This window comes from Sorex fumeus, unplaced genomic scaffold (assembly GCF_029834395.1).
Source record: "Sorex fumeus unplaced genomic scaffold, SorFum_2.1 ptg000009l, whole genome shotgun sequence".
NCBI lineage: Eukaryota > Metazoa > Chordata > Mammalia > Eulipotyphla > Soricidae > Sorex > Sorex fumeus.
In genome coordinates, this window is record NW_026606066.1 from 25,451,909 (window position 1) to 25,474,278 (window position 22,370).

General features: G+C 45.1%; 1 protein-coding gene across 1 annotated transcript in view; it reads left to right on the forward strand.

The window, feature by feature from the left end:
• Window positions 1–22,370, forward strand: part of PDK1 (pyruvate dehydrogenase kinase 1) — a 43,776-nt gene that overhangs the window by 16,448 nt on the left and 4,958 nt on the right. Inside the window, exons 6-9 of the mRNA XM_056110342.1 lie at window positions 1,123–1,200; window positions 3,257–3,333; window positions 6,257–6,355; window positions 18,624–18,734. Of these exons, the coding sequence (XP_055966317.1) occupies window positions 1,123–1,200; window positions 3,257–3,333; window positions 6,257–6,355; window positions 18,624–18,734 (365 nt within the window). The remainder of the gene's footprint in view (window positions 1–1,122; window positions 1,201–3,256; window positions 3,334–6,256; window positions 6,356–18,623; window positions 18,735–22,370) is intronic.

The following is a 22,370-nucleotide window of genomic DNA, read 5'->3' on the forward strand; positions in this document are numbered from 1 at the left end:
TCACAGAAATTCATTTACTTACATCATTATTGGTCTTACATTGGTTTTTTACTATTTTGGAAAATGGGACACTGTATATTGTTCTGTTCATCTACAGACACCCTCTCATGACTGGTACAATAGGCTATGCACAGGATTTTGAATGGCTGACTGGAAGTATCAAAATATAGGAGTCCATCTCTTGTTGATGCATACCCAGGTTGCTTCAATTTTTTTGTTCAACCAGGGCAGACTCCCCAAACCCTTGGGGGGAAAAAAAGCAAACCAAAAAGCATGGGACTGAGGCCTTGCTTCAGTTGTTTTTTCCTATTGCAATTCTGCAGAGAGAAAATTTAAATAGGTGATGACATTTTTGGCTAGCATTTTATTTTTTATTTATTTATTTATTTATTGCTTTTGGGGTTGGAGCGATAGCACAGCAGTAGGGCGTTTGCCTTGCACGCAGCCAACTTGGCCGAACCGAGTTCGATTCCTCCGCCCCTTTCGGAGAGCCCGGCAAGGTACCGGGAGTATCTTGCCCGCACAGCAGAGCCTGGCAAGTTACCCGTGATGTATTCGATATGCCAAACACAATAACAACAAAATCTCCAATGGAGACGTTACTGGGCCCGCTCGAGCAAATCGATGAACAACAGGAGGACCGTGACCAGGACCGTGACCATTGGGTCACACCCAGCGATGCACAGGCGTTACACCTGGCGGTGCTCGGGGGACCATATGGGATGCTGGGAATTGAACCCGGGTCAGCTGTGTGCAAGGCAAATGCCCTACTCGTTGTGCTATTGCTCCAGCTCCTTGGCTAGCATTTTAGAAAGCAAAATTTCTAGACTAAAAATTCTTTTTTTTTTTTTTTTTTTTTTTGCTTTTTGGGTCACACCCAGTGATGCACAGGGGTTACTCGTGGTTCATGCACTCAGGAATCACTCCTGGTGGTACTCGGAAACCATATGGGATGCTGGAAATTGAACCTGGGTCGGCTGCGTGCAAGGCAAACGCCCTACTTGCTGTGCTGTTGCCCCAGCCCCCTATTGTCATCTTAATGCATGAAATAGATGTAAATTAGTTAAAGCATTATCCTTTTTTTAACTTTTTTTTTTTTTTTTACATTTTGATTCCTGCTAGATGGCTATGAAAATGCCAGGCGTCTGTGTGATTTGTATTACATCAACTCTCCTGAACTAGAACTTGAAGAATTAAATGGTAAGCCTGATATTCTTTTTCCTCAATAATTATTACTGTGATTATCTGAGAAGAGAGGTTAAGAATTCTGATTTATTTGATTATAGATTTATTTCATCCATTTTTTGGAACTGAAAGTGAGGTTAAAAACAACTGTGTTAAAATGTGTGTGTGTGTGTGTGTGTGTGTATGAGAATTTATTTATAGGCAATATGAAAAATATGAACATTTGTCTTCCCCATGTTTCTTATTTTTAATTTGTACATTGATCCTTTGCTTACTTTAGATTTTCTGGTTAATCAGGACCGAAAAACTGATGCCTGAAAGATTACATTTGATTCCTATATGCACTTCAGTAGGCAGCATTTTCTTTTTCTTTTTTTTCTTTTTGGATCACACCTTGCAATGCACAGGGGTCACTCCTGGCTCTGCCTTCAGGAATTACTCCTGTCAGTGCTCAGGGGACCATACGGAATGCTGGAATCTAATCTGTGTTGGCCACTTGCAAGGCTATCGCTCCAGTTCCAGTAGGCAGCATTTTCAACCACTGGCCCATGAACCAGTGCTAGTCCATAGGTGTTGGAAGGTTGGCAGTCATGGGTCTTGCTTATAGCTGCTGGTCTCTGGACCAGTATAAACAACAGGTACTGATCACTGGTTTAAAAAGTCAAAGAACTTTGATATAAGTTATAGTCTTTCAGCTTTATCCTTCCTGGATGGTTCTGTGTTTTTGGCCACACCTGGTGGTACTCAGGAGCACTCCTGGCTGACTCAGGAGACCTTATGGGATTCTGTGAATTGAGCTTGGGTTGGCTGCATGTCAGGCAAATGCACTACCCACTGTATTATAGCTCTGGCCCCACCTTCCTGGCTTTTAAATGACTTGTATTTTTGAAGAAGTAAAAAGACTAAGGTGTTTAAGAGAAAAGGGATTGCTTTTCTACTTGGAAATCTGTTTATTTCTGATGTTCTTCTAGAACCTTTGGAATGAAAAGGGTTTAAGAGGAGATTGATGCATCTCTCTTATTTTCCTAGAGCTGGAGTACTTCACTAGAGAGAAAAAGATTTCCTAAGATCAGATGACATATTAAGGAGTAAAGTTTCTCTGGGCTGCAGAAAGAGGGCCATGAAGGAGTTCACCAACGTGGTATTTCCCTAAAACCATGTTAACACTTCTAGTTCATAATAATACCTTGCATTACATTAGAACCACTAGAACTCTCAATGTTTAATTGATAGTTTGGGAACCTGAATTGCTGTGGCAGTTTCCAGGTGTCCTGTCTGTCCTCCCAAGGGGCATTTTATTCAGCAGAGTGTGAGAACATTGGCTGAAAAGAACCTTGAAGGCCACTGAGACTTAGTCCTTTGCTGTACTGAAGGTTCTGTGTTATACCTGTCTGTTTCCTTCTCCAGTGGGGCTCTAAATAAAAAAGACTGTAGAGTTAGCATCTTTGATGGACTGATGGTAGCTTAAAATTTAAATCTGATGTGTAGCTGGTCAAACTCCTTCCTTAAATAAAATAGAAAACATTCCACTAGGACAAAACATATTTTTAAAGGTTTAAAAAATATGTTTGGGGCCGGAGCGAAAGCACAGCGGGTAGGGCGTTTGCCTTGCACACGGCTGACGTGGGTTCGATCCACGGCATCCCATATGGTCCCCCAAGCACTGCCAGGAATAATTTCTGAGTGCAGAGCCAGGAGTGACCCCAGAGCATTGCTGGGTGTGACCCAAAAAAGGCAACAAAATAAATAAATAAAATAAAAAAATGTGTTTATAAAATTAGGGGATGTTTAGTCTCTAACACTTCTCTTTGGAAATTAAAATTTTGACCTTAAGGTTGAGTAATATGCAGAAGACTCAGAGTACTGGGGAAGAAAGGACAGGGTTGGTGGGTCAGCATGTTTCACTGCTGTGAGGGGTCTGTGTAAGTGTAAAGTTGCAACATTTCCTCTCCAAATCAGATTGTCCTCTGCAATAAATGATTTTTCTCACCGCTGCACAGTTTATTCTTAAAAATGCCATAAGCACATCTCCCTGTATTTTTTTAAAATCTTTTTCTCTTCTGCTCTACAGCCAAATCACCAGGACTGCCCATACAAGTGGTTTATGTACCATCCCATCTCTATCACATGGTGTTTGAGCTTTTCAAGGTTTGTAAAAGAGTATTGCGTAAGCTTTATCAGTTCTTTCCTGAGGTCACGAGTTTGCTCTGGGACTTTTCCATTGGGTTTTCCTTCAGTTTCATTAAAGGGTGTCATTTCATGTGTGGTGTCAGATGATATCCTGGAGCCCAGCCTTTCCATGACTCTGATGAGTCTCATGATAAGCTCAGACTTTGGAGTCTGAAGACTTGGGTTTGAGTTGCACTTCTGCCACTTTATGTATGTGCCATGAGCAAGATAGATCAATCTTTCTAAATTTCCATTTCTTCAACACGTGGCCAGTATGGTCCAGGTTATGAAGATTGGGAATAGCAAAGTGTCCAGTCCAGCAAACAGAACCTTAGAAGTGCTCACTAAAGTCACATTTCTATTTTTACAGAACAAAATACTGAGAAGAATGATTGTCTCCTTTTCACACATAAAGAATCACAGTCTTCCTGCTAGATGCTTTGTTTTTATTTAACAAAGTTACTTCTAAGGCCAGAGTGATAGTACTGCAGGTAGCGCACTTGCCTTGCACACGTGTGACCTGAATTCCGTCCCCTGAGCACTGCTGAGTGTGGTCCAAAAACATAAATATAACTGCCCCCCCCCAAAAAAAAGGAAAGTCATTCCTCCCCTCTTAGAGGGCTTCCACTGTTAGATTTGCCTTCTACTATAATTTTTAAAAATCAAGAAAAATTATGCTAGTATATTTCCCACTCTCTGACACACAAAGGACACCTGATGACAGAGGGAAGGTGAGGGAGGAGAATAGAGGTGGTCCCAGTGACTGAAAATGACTGTCAGCCCCACATCCAACTTCTAGCATTTTAGCTATAGCTACATTACTTCTTCCAGTGGCAAACAAATGTAACTAGGAGTGGCAGCCTAGAGTGAAAAAGAAAAACCTACTAAAATGGAACAGAAAAACCGAATAATAAGGGTTTAGGAATACTTATTTATTCTAGGGCTGGAGCGATAGAACAGCAGTAGGGCATTTGCCTTGCACACAGCCAACATGGCCGACCCGAGTTCGATTCCTCCGCCCCTCTTGGAGTGCCCGGCAAGCTACTGAGAGTATCTCGCCCGCATGGCAGAGCCTGGCAAGCTCCCCGTGAAGTATTCGATATGCCAAACACAGTAACAACAAAGTCTCCAATGGAGATGTTACTGGGCCCGCTCGAGCAAATCGATGAACAACGGGAGGGCCTTTAATTTAATTTAATTTGTTCTAGGACACTACAAGCATGCCAATATCTTTTTTTCCCCTTTTTTTGCCAATATCTTTATAAGCAAAATCTAAGTACCTAAATGAGTAATCTGTGGCATTTATTATTTATTTGTGTTTGGAGGTGCTCAGGGCTTGTGCCTACCTCTGTGCTCAGGAATTTTTCCTTGCAGGACTTGGGGGACCGTATGTGATGCCAGGGATCTAATCAAGGTTGATTGAGTACAAGGCAAGCACCTTACCCTCTGTACTATCTCTGCAACCTATAGTGGCATTAAAGGATTGAAACTAATTTTTCCCTTGATATTTCGCCACCTGAAGTTCTTTTGCCTTAGTAAAAATAAATATATAATAGAAGAAATATTCCCATGATCTAGAAGATTTTACACTGTGTCATTAATAGTAGCCTCCGTCTGGAACATGCTTCTAAATGGCCTTTGGTAAAGATGATAAAATGTCCTTTTTGGAGAGAGAGAACAAAAGGGAATGTCCTGCCACAGAGGCAGGGTGGGATGTGGGGTGGGGGGCGGGATACTGGGATCAGTGGTGGTGGGAAATGGGCACTGGTGGAGGGATGAATACTCGATCATTGTATAATTGAAACCCAAGCACAAAAATTTGTAAGTCTACAACTGTACCTTATGGTGTTTCACTAATAAAAATCTAAAAAAAAAGAAATGTCCTTTTTGGGGTTGTTCAGTTCTATGGATTGAGTTGTGAGGGTCACACAACCTGATTTCTGGGTTCATTCCCCACTTTTTAACTCTGTCTAGTCTTTGTCATTTTCTCCACCAATATCACCTGTCAAGTTAGGGTTTAATACTAAAATATGTTCTCTTTGTATACCATGTTTCTTTTAGAAATTGATCAAAACAGTTTTTCAGTGTGAATATCCTTCATTTTAAGCGAATGGTAAATTAGAGTCATTTCTACTGCATCATAAGAACATTGCTATTAAAAATTTAAAAAATTGCTATACCAAAAAAATGGGGAAAATGGTTTTGGGTTGTTCTTGGCTACGTTTACAGCTTACTCCTGACTGTGTGCTCAGGGATTACTCCCCATGGTTCCAAGGACCAAACTGGGGTCAGATGCATACAAGGCAAGTGCCTTACACCCCATACTGTCTCTCCAGCCGCTAATTGTTTTTTCTTAAAGCAATTTATGATCATTAAAATAATTTTTAAAAATAGAGCCAGCTGTTTTCAGAAATAAGATTTTCCCATCTACTAAAATCATAAAAGTATTTATTTAATAGAATTTTCTGCTTTCCTATAAACTAATGGAAGTGTTAAGAAGCTTGATCTTGGATAATATACTTAGTTGGAATCTTTAAAATGGTCTTTAAAATGGTCTCTTTCACATCCTCCATTACTGATTAATTGCTTTCTTAAAAAAGTAATTCTTTGAAATATGGTTATAGCACCCCAAGTTATCGCCCCGAACACAATGGATAAATAAGGAACATGATTAAGAAATTTTTTTTAGGGTCAGAGAAATAACTTTAAGTCCAGAGCACATGCTTTCCATGTGGGAGCCCCAGGTTTGCTCCTCAGCCCCACATGGCTCCCCCCAGCATAGGTATGCCCCGTCCCAGAAAGATGTTTTTAAAATCTCAAACTCTGCATATGTACTTGGAAATTACAATTCGCTTCTTTTGTTTTGAAGCTGCATCTTCACTCTGACCCTCATGTATTTCAGAACGCCATGAGAGCCACGATGGAGTATCATGCCGACAGCGGGGTCTACCCACCCATTCGGGTCCATGTCACGCTGGGTAAGGAGGACCTGACGGTGAAGGTAATTGCTGGCTCTTTCCTTCCTGCTTTTAAAATTGATGTAAAGATGCACACTGATTTCCAGAAAATATCCATTCTTCGGAGAAACAGATTCCATCCTGTATGCTGCTTCTTGCATCTAGTGGATCATAGAATTAAATCTTTCTAGCCTGGACCCTAATCAGACAAGTCAAGCTAACACAGTCCTGGTAACAGTTTATAGCAATCACTAATATTTCCTCTGATACCCACTTTTTTGGGGGTGAGCTATGGAGATCTCCCGAGCAGAGTTAAAGGGAGGGTGAGGGTCACTCCCCCGCAATATTCGGCCCAGCTCAATGAACCTGAAGGATCCTTTTTTTTTTTTTTGGCTTTGCTTTTTGCTTGTTTTTGCTCCACATCTGGTGGTGCTCAGGACTAACTCCCAGCCCTCTGTGCAGGAATCCTGGCGAGGATCCTCAGGGGACCATAAGGGGTGCCAGGGATCAAATTCCAGTTGTCCACATATAAGGAAAGTGCCCAACCCACTGGACTATGTCTTTGTCCTGAAGGTTTCTTTTTCCCCCCCAGAGATGAGGTGCTGCTTAGGCCTGGTGATACTAGGTAGGGCCCACCAGGGCTACGCCTGGTGGTGCTTGGGGAACCGTTGCAATGTCAGTGACTCCAGATACCTTTGAGCCCATGCTTGATGGGCTTGTGGGACTCATCCAGGTAGTGGTTCATTTTCTAGGGCTTGATCTCTGCCTTTGTAGATGGTCCTCCTGCTGCCCACCCGCTGAGGCTGCGGGATGATGTGCAGGTGACTCTTCTCCACCTGGGTTTCTCCATGGCGGTGCCCCTTTCTCAGCCTTGCCTGGGTGCTGCAGCAGTGAACGCCCCTTCCCCACACCAAGCGTGCCTGTGGAGAGTCCCTTCCGCTGCACTCATTTTCACCCTGGTCTCATCATTTCTTTTCACTGTGAGCATCCTCTCCTCCTTTTTCTAGTTCTTTCATATGTAAGATGAGCTCATTTGAGATTTTGCCTGTGGTGCTGTAAAGTTCCCAGTTAGTGAGTGTCCCTTTTGCTACATCCCAAACATTCTGATAGAGTTTGTTTTGTTTATTTTTGTTTGGTGGCAGGGGTTGAGGTCACACCTGACTGTGCTCGGGGCTCGTTCTCAGCCCTGTGCTCAGGAGTCTCTCCTCGTGGGTTTCAAAACCCAGTCGGAAGGGTGCACAAACAAGGGTTTTACCTGCTGTGCTGTTCAGCTCCTGCCCACTGGGGTAGTGTTTTTTAAAATTTATTTCCAAAGTTTTAAGTCGCCTTTGATTTCTGGGGTGATACAGAAGTTGCCCCGAGGTATATTTTTCAGTCTCCACATCTTTGTGATCTTTCCGACTTTCTTCTTGGAGTTGGTTTCTGACTTCTAACACAGTAGGAAAGGTGCTTGATGAGACTTCAGTCTTCTCAAACTTGAGAGATTTTCTAATCTCAGTATGAGAGTGTAGAGGGTAAGAGAAGAGTGTATAACCTGCCTCTTTCAATGGAATAGTCTCTATAGATGTTATATCCATCTGATCTGATGGCTCATTTAAAACAAAGTTTTCTTTCTTTTTTGGTGAGGGGGGTTCAGGGGAGCAGGGGACTGGACCACAGCCAGTGGTGCTCAGGGCTCATTCCTGACTGTTCTCAGGGATCACTCCTGGCTGTGCTCATGGGAACGGTATGTGGTGCCAGCATCAACCACATACAAGACAGGCAAACGCCTTACTCATTGTACTATTTCTCCCGCTCCTGTTTTCTTACTATTTGGAGGACCAATCCTTCGATGGAAATGGGTGTTAAGTCCTCTAATATTCCTGTATTGTTGTCAGTTTTTCTCTTTATTTATTTATATTAAATTTATTTATATTAACTGAATCGATGAGATACACAGATACAGGGTTGTTCATGATTGGTTTTCTGTCATAAAATGTTCCAACACCCGTCCCTTCACCAGTGCATATTTGCCACCACCAATGTCCCTAGTTTCCCTCCCGTACCCACCCCCACCTGTATGGCAAGCACTTTCTCCTCTCTCTCTCTCTTTCTCTCTCTCTCTCTCTCTGTCCAATTATAAGCAAATTTCATGACTTCATTTTTCCTGGTGGCTGCATAGTATTCCATTGTGTAGATGTGCCATAGTTTCTTCTGTTCTCAGGCACTTGGGTTGTTTCCAGATTCTGGCTATTGTGAACAGTTCTATAATGAACATAGGAGTGCAGATGGTGTTTCTGCTGTATGTTTTTTTGGGTTCCCAGGGTATATCCCCAGAAATGGTATGGTTGGTCTAATGGGAGTTCAATTTCTGTTTTTTGGGGGAATGTCCATATTGTTTTCTAAAATGGCTGGACCAGTCTGCCAGTCTGTCACCAACAATGAATGAGAGTCCCTTTCTCCCCACATCAGCGCCAGCACTGTTTGTTCTTGTTCTTTTGGATGTGTTCCAGTTTCTGTGGGTGAGATGATATCTCATTGTTGTTTTGATTTGCATCTTGATAATGAATGATGTAGACCATTTTTCTGCATCACTTTGGAACTTTGGAAGTTTTTCTTGAGTCATTATTTGCTATCTTTTATTTATTTATTTATTTATTTTGCTTTTTGGGTCATACCTGGCAATGCACAGGGGTTACTCCTGGCTCTGCACTCAGGAGTTACTCCTGGCGGTGCTCAGGGGACCATATGGGATGCTGGGAATCGAACCCGGGTCAGCCGCGTGCAAGGCAAACGCCCTACCTGCTGTGCTATCTCTCCAGCCCCGCTATCTTTTATTTAGATGTTGGATATGTTTATGGTGGTGACTTTATCTTCTTGATGTTAGATCCCTGTATCATTTTATACTGCCCATCTTTGTCTTTTATTGCAGTCTTTGTTTTAAACTCTTGTCTGGTATGGATGTAGCAGAAACAGCTTTGCTTTCCATTACAATTGCACAGAATTCTCCCCTTCTCTCCCCATTAACTTTCAGACTCTTAGTGTAAGCAACATATAATTAGGGCCCATATTTTTCCTTCCCTGTGTTTGTTTACCTTTAATGTATGGTGCATGTATTCACTGACATTTTGCTTATGATTTTAAGCTGTTTTTGTTGCTCTTCTCTATTCCTTCTTTTCCCTTTTCACCTGTGTTTGATGGTTGTCTTGGCTTTTCTGGTGCTCGTTTTTGAATACATGAGGCAAATCCTCTACCTCATTTTTCTTAAGCTGTGCATTTAGCTGCTTTGTTCATTTTCTTCTGATCTTACAGGACTGGTTTTGTTGTGCGGTTCCTATGAGGGTCAGATATAAGAAGTTATGTAAATATTGATTTGTATTGATAATTATTTACATCTGGACACATTCCCAAAATGCATTTTTACTCTGACCCTCATGTCTTATAGTTTGATGTCTTGTTTTACGTAGTTATGTGTGAGTTTCCAAAGAAAAGCATAGTGGCGCACAGGAATCAAGCGTTCTGTGGCCGAGAACCATTCCTCTGGTTGGCCCACAACAGATGAACAAAGGATTGGGGAATGGAGAAACAGGGACTAGGCTGGTTGGTAGGCAGTTTATTTCTCTCTCCTCCCCAGCGTAGGCCGATCTCTCTCCTTACAGCACATAGTCATAGTAGTCGTAGTTTTGATCATAGTCCCAGCCATCATAGTTCCATCATCCTAGTCTTCTCATAGACCTCAAAGTCCTCTCTCTCTCTTACCCCTTACAGCATAGCCATATAGAAATCATGATGGGTGGGGGTACACATAGGTGGGGTTGAACGTTGCCATAACAACAAACAGAGGTAAAGCCACTCCTTCAGGAGAAGTTCTAGGGGATTAACTCAAGGACAAAATCTCATCTGAGGGTTCAGCACTCCAGATTTCTAGAAGATCCGCACAAGGGCAGGATTCCATCCAGGGTGTGTTGCTTTCTCTTTCTCTCAGCTAGTAACCCATTTAAACAACCATAGTAAGTTTACTTCTTAAAATATTTCTAGTCATTTTGTATGAACACAGTAAGAGATATATTAAGCTTAAAGATTGGCTCTTCCTGGGACATCTCACTATATATCCCAGACAACAGTCCTCAGGCCAGGTTAGTCTTTCCTAACCCCACCAGGGTCCTTATTCAGTTACTTTCTTTTTGGGTCATGACAGTTTGCCCATGACCATGTTCTTATTATACATATGGTACTTAGCTTGTCCCCTTTCCATGCCAGGGTAGCTCACAGCTTGCCCTGAGTCCATCCAGTCCCTTCGTTGGGACCTCCTTTTGGAGTGCTCGAAACTAAGGGCAACTGAGGCTTAAGTCAGTAAGTATGGATGGATGCCCAGGAGTAAACATTATTTTGGCAGCAGTTAACTCCCATGTTACAAAGCACAGCATGAACCTGTCTTTCTGTGTCTATACAAAAAGGACACTCCTAAATAAACCATGCAAATGACATAAAAGAAAGAGAAAAGCAATATAAGATTATCAGTGCCTGTTGGCACTGGGTGTTCCTCAGGGTCACTGTTGTGGGAGTAACTCAGTAAACCTAAGCTCCTGAGGGAGGAGCAAGGACAACCCAATGTTATACAACAGTTATGTTATGTAACTCTCTTTACTGATTGTTGTAGATTGGAGCGATAGCACAGTGGTAGGGCGTTTGCCTTGCATGCAGCCAACATGGCCGACCCGAGTTCGATTCCTCCGCCCCTCTCGGAGAGCCCGGCAAGCTACTGAGAGTATCTCGCCCCCACGGCAGAGCCTGGCAAGTGACCCGTCATGTATTCGATATGCCAGACACAGTAACAACAAAGTCTCCAATGGAGACGTTACTGGGCCCGCTCGAGCAAATCGATGATCAACGGGAGGGCCTTTACTTACTTACTTACTTACTATTTATTTGTAAAAGACTTACTATTTCGGGCTGAAGAGGTAGTACAACAGGTAGGACACTTGCCATACACATGGCCAGTGCAGGTTTGATCCAGGACACCTCATATGGTCCCCCAAGCCTGCCAAGAGAGAGTACTGAGCACAGGACCAGGAGTAAGCACTGAGCACAGCGAGGTGTCACTCCCTCCCCCCCCAAAAGCAAACAAAATTAGCACTTTTATTTAAGAGGATATTTGGGTAACAGCTGGCAGTGCTCAAAACTTAACTCCTGGCTCTGCACTCAGGTATCACTCCTCAGGGATCCATATGGAGTGCCAGGAATACACCTTTATCCACTGTACTATCACACCAGCCTCATACAGTGTCGTTCTTTACATATTGGTGGAGCTGAAGTGTGTTTCTTAAACAACATATGGTTAGATCATATTATTTTATACATCTTGCCAATATCCATCTTCTAACTGGCATGTTCAAGCAAGTTACATTTAACTTAATTACTGTTTATATAGAAGTTGCATTTGACATTTTATCTTTTGTTTTCTATATGCCATATGTCTTGGTTTTTTATTCTCAATAGTGGCGTCTTTATTTGTTAAAGTGACATTTGTTGAAGAGAAACAGTTTTTAAAAATCTCGTGTTACTATATTTCTTTGGGTTCTTTTTCTTTTTCTTTTTTTTGGGGGGGGGCTGGAGGGGTGTTTGGGGCCACACCCAGTGGTGCTCAGCAATCACTCCTGGCTCTGTGCCCAGGAATCACTCATGCTAGTGCTTGGAATGCCAGAGATTGACATGCAAGCCTAGTGGTCTTAACTTGTGTACTCTCCAGAGTACAAAATCTCTGTAGCTGCAGGTTTTAAATTTTGTTTTGTTCTAGAGCCACACCTGACACTGTGTGGGGGTCACTCCCATCTCTGCTCAGGGACCACTCCTGTCAGTAGTCAGGGGGACCCTGTGTGGTGTCAGGGATTGAACATTGTTCGGCCATGTGGAAGGCAAGTGCCCTGCCTTCAGGACTCTGTCTCCACCTCTTTGCCTTAATTGTTAATAGTTGTCATGGGATTATAATTAATATATTTATAGCTTGGGAGGTTCTTGGGGTTTGTGTTTGGATCACATCTTGTGGTGTTCTGGGACTACTCCCATTGGTTCTTGGGGGAATATGCCATGCCAGGTACCAATCCTGGGTTTCCATACCAGCCCTTAGTGCTGTCTCCCTGGACCCTATAATTATCATCTCTATAACAATACAGTTTAGGTTGGTACCAACTCAATTTGGGCTTCGTTTGTTTCATTTTTTGGTGGGGAGCCACATCCAGTGGTGCTCAGGACTTTCTCTTCAGGGAATCTCTCCTGTAGACTCAGATCATATGGGATGCTGGGGAATGAACCCAGGTTGACTGTGTTCAAGACAAGTGCCCTACCTGCAATACTATGGCTCTGACCCCAAGTGTTTGGTTTTTGTTTGGCAATGCTGGGAATAGAACCTGGCTCTTGGCATATGCCACTCTGTCACCGAGCCACACACATCTCTCCCGAGTTTCAAGAGTAAGTGTTGGCTTAGATCCTGCATAATTGGGCCGCTTCTGTTGTTATATTACACACATCTGTGTATGTATAGTACATGCACTTGCATGTCTATGTAAATTTATAACCATTGTTATGTGCAGTTGTCTTTTAGTTAAGAGATAGAAAAAGTTACAAACAGAAAATACACTATACTCTTCTATGTGGCTGGAGCGATAGCACAGCGGGTAGGGCGTTTGCCCTGAATGCAGCCAACATGGCCAACTGGAGTTCGATTCCTCCGACCCTCTCGGAGAGCCCAGCAAGCTAAGAGTACCTCGCCCGCACGGCAAAGCCTGGCAAGCTACTCGTGACGTATTCGATATGCCAAACATAGTAGCAAGTCTCACAAAGTTACTTGGCCCGCTCGAGCAAATCGATGAACAACGGGAAAACAGTGACAGTGAGTTAATATTACTAGTGTCCTTCCTTCCTTCCTTCCTTCCTTCCTTCCTTCCTTCCTTCCTTCCTTCCTTCCTTCCTCCCTCCCTCCCTCCCTCCCTCCCTCCCTCCCTCCTTCCCTCCTTCCCTATTTTTGTTCGAGCCTTTGCTATTTTGCTTTTTAAAGCAGTTCCCTCCCTCACACCCTGCTGCACTCAGGGCTGACTCCTGTCTCTGCTCAGGGAGAATTCCTGGCAGGACTCATGGGACCATAAGTGGTGTCGAGGATTGAACCTGGTGACTCAGGTCACCAAGTGTCTTACTTGCTGTTCTGAGGTTTTTTCCCCCATCTTTATTTTTTTTTCCTTTTTTTAAAAAAAAATTTTATTAGCAAAACACCATGAGGTACAGTTGTAGACTTACAAATGTTTGTGCTTGGGTTTCAGTTATACAATGATCGAGTACCCATCCCTCCACCAGTGCCCATTCTCTACCACCACTGATCCCAGTATCCCTCCCACCCCCCCCAAACCTCCCATCCCACCCTGCCTCTGTGGCAGGGCATTTCCTTTTGTTCTCTCTCTCCTTTTGGGTGTTGTCGTTTGCAAAACAGGCATTGAGTGGCAATCATATTCGGTCTGTAGTCTACTTTCAGCATGCATCTCCCATCCTGGGAGGATCCTCTCAACACCCTTCATTTGGTGCTCCCTTCTCTATCTGAGCTGCCTTTTCCCCTGGAGTGTGTGGCTGGCCTACAAGCCATGGAGTGAAACTCTTGTTACTAATCTCTGCCATTCTTGGCTGTTAGTCTCCTATTTTGTTACTTTATGTTTCCCACCCCATCTTTATTTTGTGGGGATGGGCACACCTGGCTCTATCCTCATGGGCCACTCTTGCCTCTGTGGTTAGAAGTCACATTATTTTGGGCGGGGGGTTGGCACACCTGACTCTGTTCTCATGGGCCACTCTTTTTTTTTTTTTTTAATTATTTTTAGTGAAACACCATGAGGTACAGTTGTAGATTTACAATTTTTTTTGTGCTTGGGTTTGCCTCTGGGGTTAGAAGCCAAACCTAGTGATCCTTGGGGAATAGGATGATACCAGGTGCCTAGGGGCTGTTCATAAAACAGAAGAGCAAAGGCTCAAAAGGTCTGTGAGACCTTCTAGAGGTCACAGTGAGTATCTGTCTCTGCTATTGCTGTCCTTCTACACATCACACACATCTGCATCTACCTTTGTCTTTTTGCTTGTTAAAAGCACTTTTGTTGGGGCTGGAGCAATGGTCCAGCAGGTAGGGTGTTCGCCTTGCACATGGCCAACTTGGATTTGAGTCCTGATACCTCCTATGACCTTCCCCCTGAACGCCCACCCCCCAAAAAAAACCCCACTTTCATTAATTCTCATCTGTAGAGTTCTCATGGAGAACGTTGCTCACGCTAGACTTCTGTGGGAATAAGGGAGGGAAAGAGAGAGGGGGAGGGAGAAAGTGTGGGTGGGGGAGCGCACTCATGCCTGCACGCAGTGCCACACAGCAGAAGAAAGTTCCTCTTTCCAGAGCCACATCCCTTACACCCTGCTCTGATGCTTTCAGCATATTTTGGCCTTTCCCCCAAGAATCCAGTGAAAGAAATTTTCTTCTGCCTTATAGCTCTAGCAGCTTTAGTGGTTCATCTATAGTCAGCAAGTAACACGTAACATAGAGACCTATCTTTAAAATTAAAATGCAAGTGCCTTGGTGTGTTCACTGTTGGATGGTTTTTACAGACTGTAGAGCTGTTGGGTAAGGGGCTTGGGGAGCACTGTGTGTGTGTGTGCGCGCACGCACGCAAAAGGAATCAGGAAGTCGGGCAAGGGCAACTCCTGATTCACTGACCCTGAGAAGGGTTCGAGGAGAGCCCTAGAAATGACAGTCTTCTCTCCTCCCCCTGCCTGAGGACAGTGACTGCACCACCCCTCACCTTATCACTCTCCTTTTCCTTGGCAGAGGCATGTGTTGTGCCGAGGTTCGTTTTGTCTTCCTTTGTGTCTGATTTTAATGTTTCCTTCTTAGTCAACGCACCACACCTGTGCTGCCATCCGTTCTCCCTGTCTTCCCTAGAGAGGAACCATGCGTGTCACTTGCAGCTTTCTGTGCTCTTCCCAGGAATACTGCTGGGTCCTCAGGGGTCCGAAACTCAACCCCTGAGAAAAGCTGTGGGTTTGAGTTTATTGTGTTTTAGCCTGTCTGGCAGACTTTCTTTTTTTTTTTTTTTTCCTTTTTGGGTCACACCCAGCAATGCACAGGGATCACTCCTGGCTCATGCACTCAGGAATTACTCCTGGCGATGCTCAAGGGACCATATGGGATGCTGGGAATCGAACCTGGGTCGACCGTGTACAAGGCAAACGCCTTACCCACTGTGCTATTGCTCCAGCCCCTGTCAGACTTCGGTAACTGTGCTTCTGTGACTTTGCTTGACCTTGTCCCTGCTAATGAGATTTGTCTCCTACAGTCACCTCGTGAGCCTTTTTCTCATCCACCTCGCCTTGGCTCAGGCTGGCCTGTGGCTGGAGACTGGAGGCTGGAGACTGCTTGATTGCCTGAGACTTTCAGGCCGAAAGATGAAGGACGTGTTTTTGCAAAATCTGCCTCTTTTATTTGTCTATCCGAATATTAGGAGACTTTCTTTTTATCGAGCCCCCAGTGTGTCTCACTCATATTACCAGTAAATGTGCAGCAGAGCATTAAACTAAAGGATGAATAATTAACGAATGGGTGGATTGCAGAAGATACTCAGGGCTCTTCTCTTCCTAAAGGAAGCCTCTTTCGAGGGCTTTGAATTCAGAGCTACACGCACATTCTTAATATAGTCCTTGTCTGTGTTTAATCTTTGTAGCCATATCATTGTAGCAATATCATTTGTAGCTGTATCAAGGGCAAAAGTCTTTCATATAGTATTCCAAAATAGATGTTTTATTTTAAAAATGCAAATAGCTCTGTAATAACTTCCATCATGAAAGAAATACACCTGCGTGTACCTAAAGACTATCTAGTATCTCAGCCCTAACCCATCCATGACTTAACTTGCCCTACTCTCTTCCCTTTGTCGCTGGGGGAGGGCCATGCTTGTTTGTGGTTGTTCACACACTTTGCTGTACTGTGTGACAGGGATCACATAATTGGTGTGATTTCAGGGTGAGTGTGTGTTTGGGCCACTCCTGGCAGTGCTTGGGGACGATTTGTGTGTAGCAGGGAGGAACCAGAGTTGGCCCCATGCAAGGCAAGTCTGCTTCACCCCCATGCTGTTTCCTTGGTCCGGGATCATATATATACTTTGCTTACGGTTTTCGCGTGTACTGTGTCACTGGGATGGCAGCAGCTGTGCTGCCAGGTGTGCCCTGGACAATATGTGGCACAGCTGGGCCCAGGGCTCACAGCCTCATACTTTTCAGGCAGGTAGGTGTCTTGTCAATGAACTATCCCCACTTCACCCGTTGACTTTTCAGTGGTGTGTGTGTGTGTGTGTGTGTGTGTGTGTGTATCCCTAGCAGTGCTGAGACCAGGGACCCCACCAGTGATTTCTTGGACAGCTGCTTGACCGTCAGTTCAGTGCAAAGATCCAACGCTGCTCGAGCCTGGTGTGCTCAAGGACCCCTCCAGCTCTGCACCTGGGGATGCTCAGGGGACCATGTGGTGCTGGAAATGGAATCTGGGTCTGGCACATGCCAGACATGTGCTCTAAACTCTCTATCATCTCCTCTCCAACCATTGACATTAATACCTATCATTCAGTATTATTTTTATCTATATATTACTTTACATATTATTTTTGTTTATATATAACAAATTTGTTGTTACGATTTTGTGACAAGAAATGTCTGTAGCAGTTAAGAGGATAAGGTATGCAATAGCAAGGAAAATACAATCTGAGGTAACTGTGAAGGAAAACACTGAAAATAATCTGTAAAATTGCTAACCTCAGTCTACCATGAGATTTGAGTTTTAAGCCAGAGAGATGGTTCAGAAGGCTAGATAGAGCACATGCTTTGCATGCAGGAGACCTGAGTGTGAGCCCCAGCTCTGGGTGTGTTCCAAAAACAAAAACAAACAACAAAAAAATTTAACTTGGGGGAAATGATAGAGAAATACTAGAAGGATCTGTATACTTATAAACTCACAAAGAAGTTACCTAAGATTTTTTTTCTGTGAGATTGTTTATAAGTGAGACTCTAAAACACAGAGGAATGATTATGCTTTTTCCTCCCTGAAAATGAAAATTATACTTTTTTTCCTATCATAAGAAAAATCACCTATAATCCCATAAATGATAAAATTTTAGGGCCCAGTTCAGCAGGCGCCTGCTTGCCTTTCTCAGATGAGGCCCTGGAGTCCATCCTTGGCACCATGTAAAAATATCATTAAAGGTATTGTTAATAATAATTAAAAGTCCTTTGAATCTTATGAGTGCTTCCAGCCTCTTACCAGTATTTTGTGAACATCACTCTTGCTAGTACCATTTTTTGAAAGTCTGTTAGTTTGCCTTAAATAGTCCCTTGTTTGGGTTTAATTCCATTTTCGTCATTCCCAAAAGAACTGAAATGGATAGTCTCATACAGTCTTTGCATGCTTTTTTTTTAAAAAAATTGAATCACCGTGAGATACAAAGTTACAAAGTTGTTCAGAATTGGGTTTTATCATACAATGTTTTAACACCCATCCCTTCACCAGTGTACATTTCCCACCACCACTAGTGTCCCCAGTGACCCTCCCGCCCACCCACCCACCCCCATCCCCACACCCTGCCTGTATGGCAGACACTTTTCTTCTCTTTCTTTCTAGGAACTGTGGTTTCTTTGCATACTTTTCTGATTAAGATATATAATGTTGGGGCTAGAGTGATAGCATGGCGGGTAGGGTGTTTGCCTTGCACGCTGCCAACCCGGGTTCAATTCCCAGCATCCCATATGGTCCCCTGAGCACCACCAGGAGTAATTCCTAAGTGCAGAGCCAGGTATGACCCAGAAAGCAAAAAAAAAAAAAAAAAAAAAAAAAAAAAAAAACCCACAAAAAGCCAAAAAAGATATACAGTGTTGGTTCAAAGGGTAAATCCATTTTTAATCCAGTTGCCAAACTGGGCCCTGGTAAGGAATAACAAATGCATTGGTGCTCCCTCGAGTCTTCGTAATGCACCACTCTGCAGTGCTCCTCATTGTTTGCATGACTTAGTCAACAGTCTGGGTGCTGGAGTGAGGCGGTGAAGGTGTCTCTGTTCTGTGTGGACTCCACATACCACAGGAGTTGTCCCTCAACCCCCAATCCCCCAGCCCTGCCCTCCAGGGGCATTGCCTACATTCGCACCTGGCCCTGGGGCTGTTGGTGTGGAGAAGCAGCCCTTGGCCAGCATGCCGAGGTGACCTGCCGCTCTGTGTCGGTGTGTTGCTGTGTGTGGCGCTTGGTCATAGGACCTACTCGTTTTCTCCTCGTAGATGAGTGACCGAGGAGGTGGTGTTCCTCTGAGGAAGATCGACAGACTCTTCAACTACATGTACTCCACAGCGCCCCGGCCTCGTGTCGAGACGTCCCGAGCCGCGCCCCTGGTATGTATGACCAAGAAATGACGAAGGGCCAGAGCCATAGCACAGGTGTTTGCCTGGCACATGGGCTGACCTGGATTCCATCTTCAGCATCCCATAGGGTCCTCTGAGCACCACCAGGAGTGATCCCTCAGTGCAGGGCCAGGAGTCAGCCCTGAGCACCACTGAGTGTGGTTGAAAGCAAAATAATGAAGAGTATGTTTTTGTGACTTGTCAAAAAGAAAAAAATAGTTGTTTATTAAGTAAATCAGCTCAGCCACTGGGCAGACTGTACCACAGGGGCAGGACAGAAGCTATTGGAACAGATGCCTCTCCTCTTCATTCTAAATGTCTTGGACTGAGTTTTTGGGCTATGCTGGGAACCATCTCCCTGGTCTGTTGGAGGTTTGTGTGCTTATTTTCAGTGGAAATAGCACAAGACAAAGAGTGTTACCTTAGAGCCCTTCTTGCCAAGCGTATGAGTGACCTGTCAGGGGTTTTCATGAAATACACCATGGTTCAATAGGTTCTAATGTGATGCCCAAGTAACACATTTTACCAGTATTGGGTCAACATTGATTTTATCTTCACTATCTTCACTGTTGGGTTCCTGGACACCCCGCCCCCCAACACACACACACACACACACACACACACACTAAATACTTTTAACTGGAAAGAGCTCAGATTCTAGATTCAGAAATGAGTTTCGATCCATTTACCAAATTGGAGGGCTGGAGTGTAGCACAGCAGGTAGGGCATTTGGCTTGCATGTGGCCGACCTGGCCAACCCGAGTTCTAATCCTCCACCTTCAATTCCTCTGCCCCTCTTGGAGAGCCTGGCAAGCTACCGGGAGTATCTCGCCCGTACAGCAAAGCCTGGCAAACTACCCGTGATGTATTCGATATGCCAAACACAGTAACAAGTCTCACAATGTTACTGGGCCCGCTTGAGCAAATTGATGAACAACAGGACAGTGACCATATTAGAAATGACTCAACTTACGATGATTTGGATACTGTTTTCAATTGATCTTGCTCATCTGTTTTTGTGGGTTTGCCAGGGAGCCGTGGGGTGTCGCTTTGGGTGATAATTTGGACCTGAGGGCTTTGGGACCCAGAAGCAGCAGTGCTGGAGGCTACTGGGGCCACCCCCAGTGGTGCTGATGTGGGGGCAGGTGGTGCTGGGGATTGAACTCGGGGCCTACTTTAAAAATGAAGCTGTTAGGAGGATTGAGTTCATTCATGCAAAATGCTCTTGCTGGTCCCTGGTGCAGCATAAATGCTACGTCAAGTGTCTGATACTCAGGACACGCAATTCAAGTGAAGTTTTATAAACTTCCCTCTAGAGCCATGGGTGTTGATGGAGGGATGGTTTGTGAGCAGGCTCACAGGAACCTCCTTCCTGATGGGTGCCCAGCACCCTTGGTAAGTGGCCTCCCTGGGGCAGCTGCAAAGGGAGTGCTCCTCTTGTCCACGGCCACTGCCCCCGCCCTGGACAGATCAGTCATACCCCCTACTCCCTATCTCCCTATCTGCCTCTCGGAGAGGACCACCCTCTGTGCGCTCTCTCTCTCTCTCTCTCTCTCTCTCTCTCTCTCTCTCTCTCTCTCTCTCTCCTTCCCCCCTTCCTCCTTTCTTTTTTTTGTTGTCACATTCGACAATGCTCAGAGCTTACTTCTGGTTCTGCACTCGGGAATTACTCCTGGTGGGGCTAGGCGGACCACATGGGATGCTGGGAATCGAACCCAGGTTGCCACATGCAAGGCAAACGTCCTACCTGCTGTCTTATCGCTGCAATCCCCGCTTCTGCTCTCTCTTCATGCTAGTGGTCGTCGTGTCTGTGCTCTGGTTCTGTTCTCTCATTCCCTGACCGCTCTGTCCACAGCCCTGGGGTTCCAACCTGCCTGTGGCCACCTCAGGTTCTGCTCCCTGGTGGCATTTACTTCTACACCCATCTGTTGGGCCTCCCTCCATGTGAGGTGTAGTGAGAGCAATCCCTCCGTGTCCACCCAGCTGTGAACTGGCTTCTGTGCTGGCCCCCATCTCTGTCCACTGTGGGGACAGAGGGGAGGCAGGAGTCTGGAGGGAGGGAGAGGCCATGAGAAACCAGATTGGGTGCTCTGGGATCCTGAGTCCTCTACTCACGCAGCCTTCCCAGGGCCATTTCCTGAGCTAATGAAGGTATTGGTCAGAATCTCGGCAGGAAGGAGGGCACCGGAGTTGCGAGTGTTCAGACAAGACTGACTGACCATGAGAGCCAAGAGATGAATCATGGAGGGACTGGGAGGGACAGTGTGGAGTCCAGGACCAGGAGCTGTAGTGCTGGTTCCTCCTGAGTCCAAAGTGGGGAGGAGGAAGAGGAAGAGCCAGAGCCATAGCTTTTGTGACACTTTTGTGACAATGGTGCTGTGATTTGTGCTCATTAAACCACATACAGTGGGAGCCACAGGGGGTAAAGAGAGGGGGGGGGGGAGGGGACAGAGAGACAGAGACAGACTACCAGCTTGTACTGGTGTCAACATGATAAGCAGGACCAGGGGGAAGAGAGAGAGAGAGCGCAGAGAGAGAGACAGCGCGCAGAGAGAGAGACAGCGCAAAGAGAGAGAAAGAGAGAGAGAGAGAGAGAGAGAGAGAGAGAGAGAGAGAGAGACAGCTCTGACAGAGAGAACAGAGAGACAGACTACCAGCCTGGCCTGGGGAAGTGACTTGAGGGAATGGGGCAGAGGGTGAAGACCCTGGTTCTCTCCCTCACATCCCTCCTACCTCCCCCTGGGACCAACCTATGGGAGCCGAGGACATGAGCTCTGTTGATTGTCCATTCAGGTCAACCTCCCCAAAGGCAGGGAGAAACCGCAATTGAGAGGGGTAAGCTGCCTCTTGGTTGGAGAGCGGGTAGCCATACGTGGGCGACCCGGTAAAGTTGAAGCATGAGTTGGTTCACTGGAATAAAGCTGGTTTGCTTGGCACTCGACTTCCCAAATGCATACACACTCTAAGCCACAGCCCTAGAGCGTGGTGGGCAGTGTCATGGAACCTCAGTTGGTTTTTGTCCTGGCTCTGAATTTGAAAAAATCAGTGAGACCCATCCATTGAGGAAGCCACTCAGAGGTGAGAAACAGCACAGTCTGTTTGAGAAATTTCCTCCTGCTGGGCCAGAAAGTGGGCATGGTGACCCGCCTTGCTGGGTCCTTAAGCTCTTTCGGGAAGTCTGCATTTCCAGATTTAAGGCAGTGGGTTGGGGAAAGGGGGGTGTTGGATGGCCCTTTGGAGGGTTTTATGAAGGGTTGCAGCCTCTCCGTGAGAATCCTGTAAGCAGATCTGATACGGATCTCAGATCCCCGACCGGAAATGCCTGACTTGAACTCATAAAGTACAGATTAGGCTGCCTCAGAGGAGAAGGTGCTTCCTGGGCACTGCCTGAGGGAGTATTGGATGCTTGGCATGATGGAAAGCAGTAGTGAGGAAAAGCCACGTTCCTATTCCAGACCTCCTCATGGTATTTTATAGGGAGCTTCCAAATGATGTGTTAGGAGGAGAGGAATGCGCAGTTTGAACCAGTCAGGGGAGTCATCTAATGGAGCCTTAAGTATGCTTCAGCATCCTCGTTATTAACCCTGAGCTGAGGACAGGAGCAATACTAGAGCATTTAGGGCACTT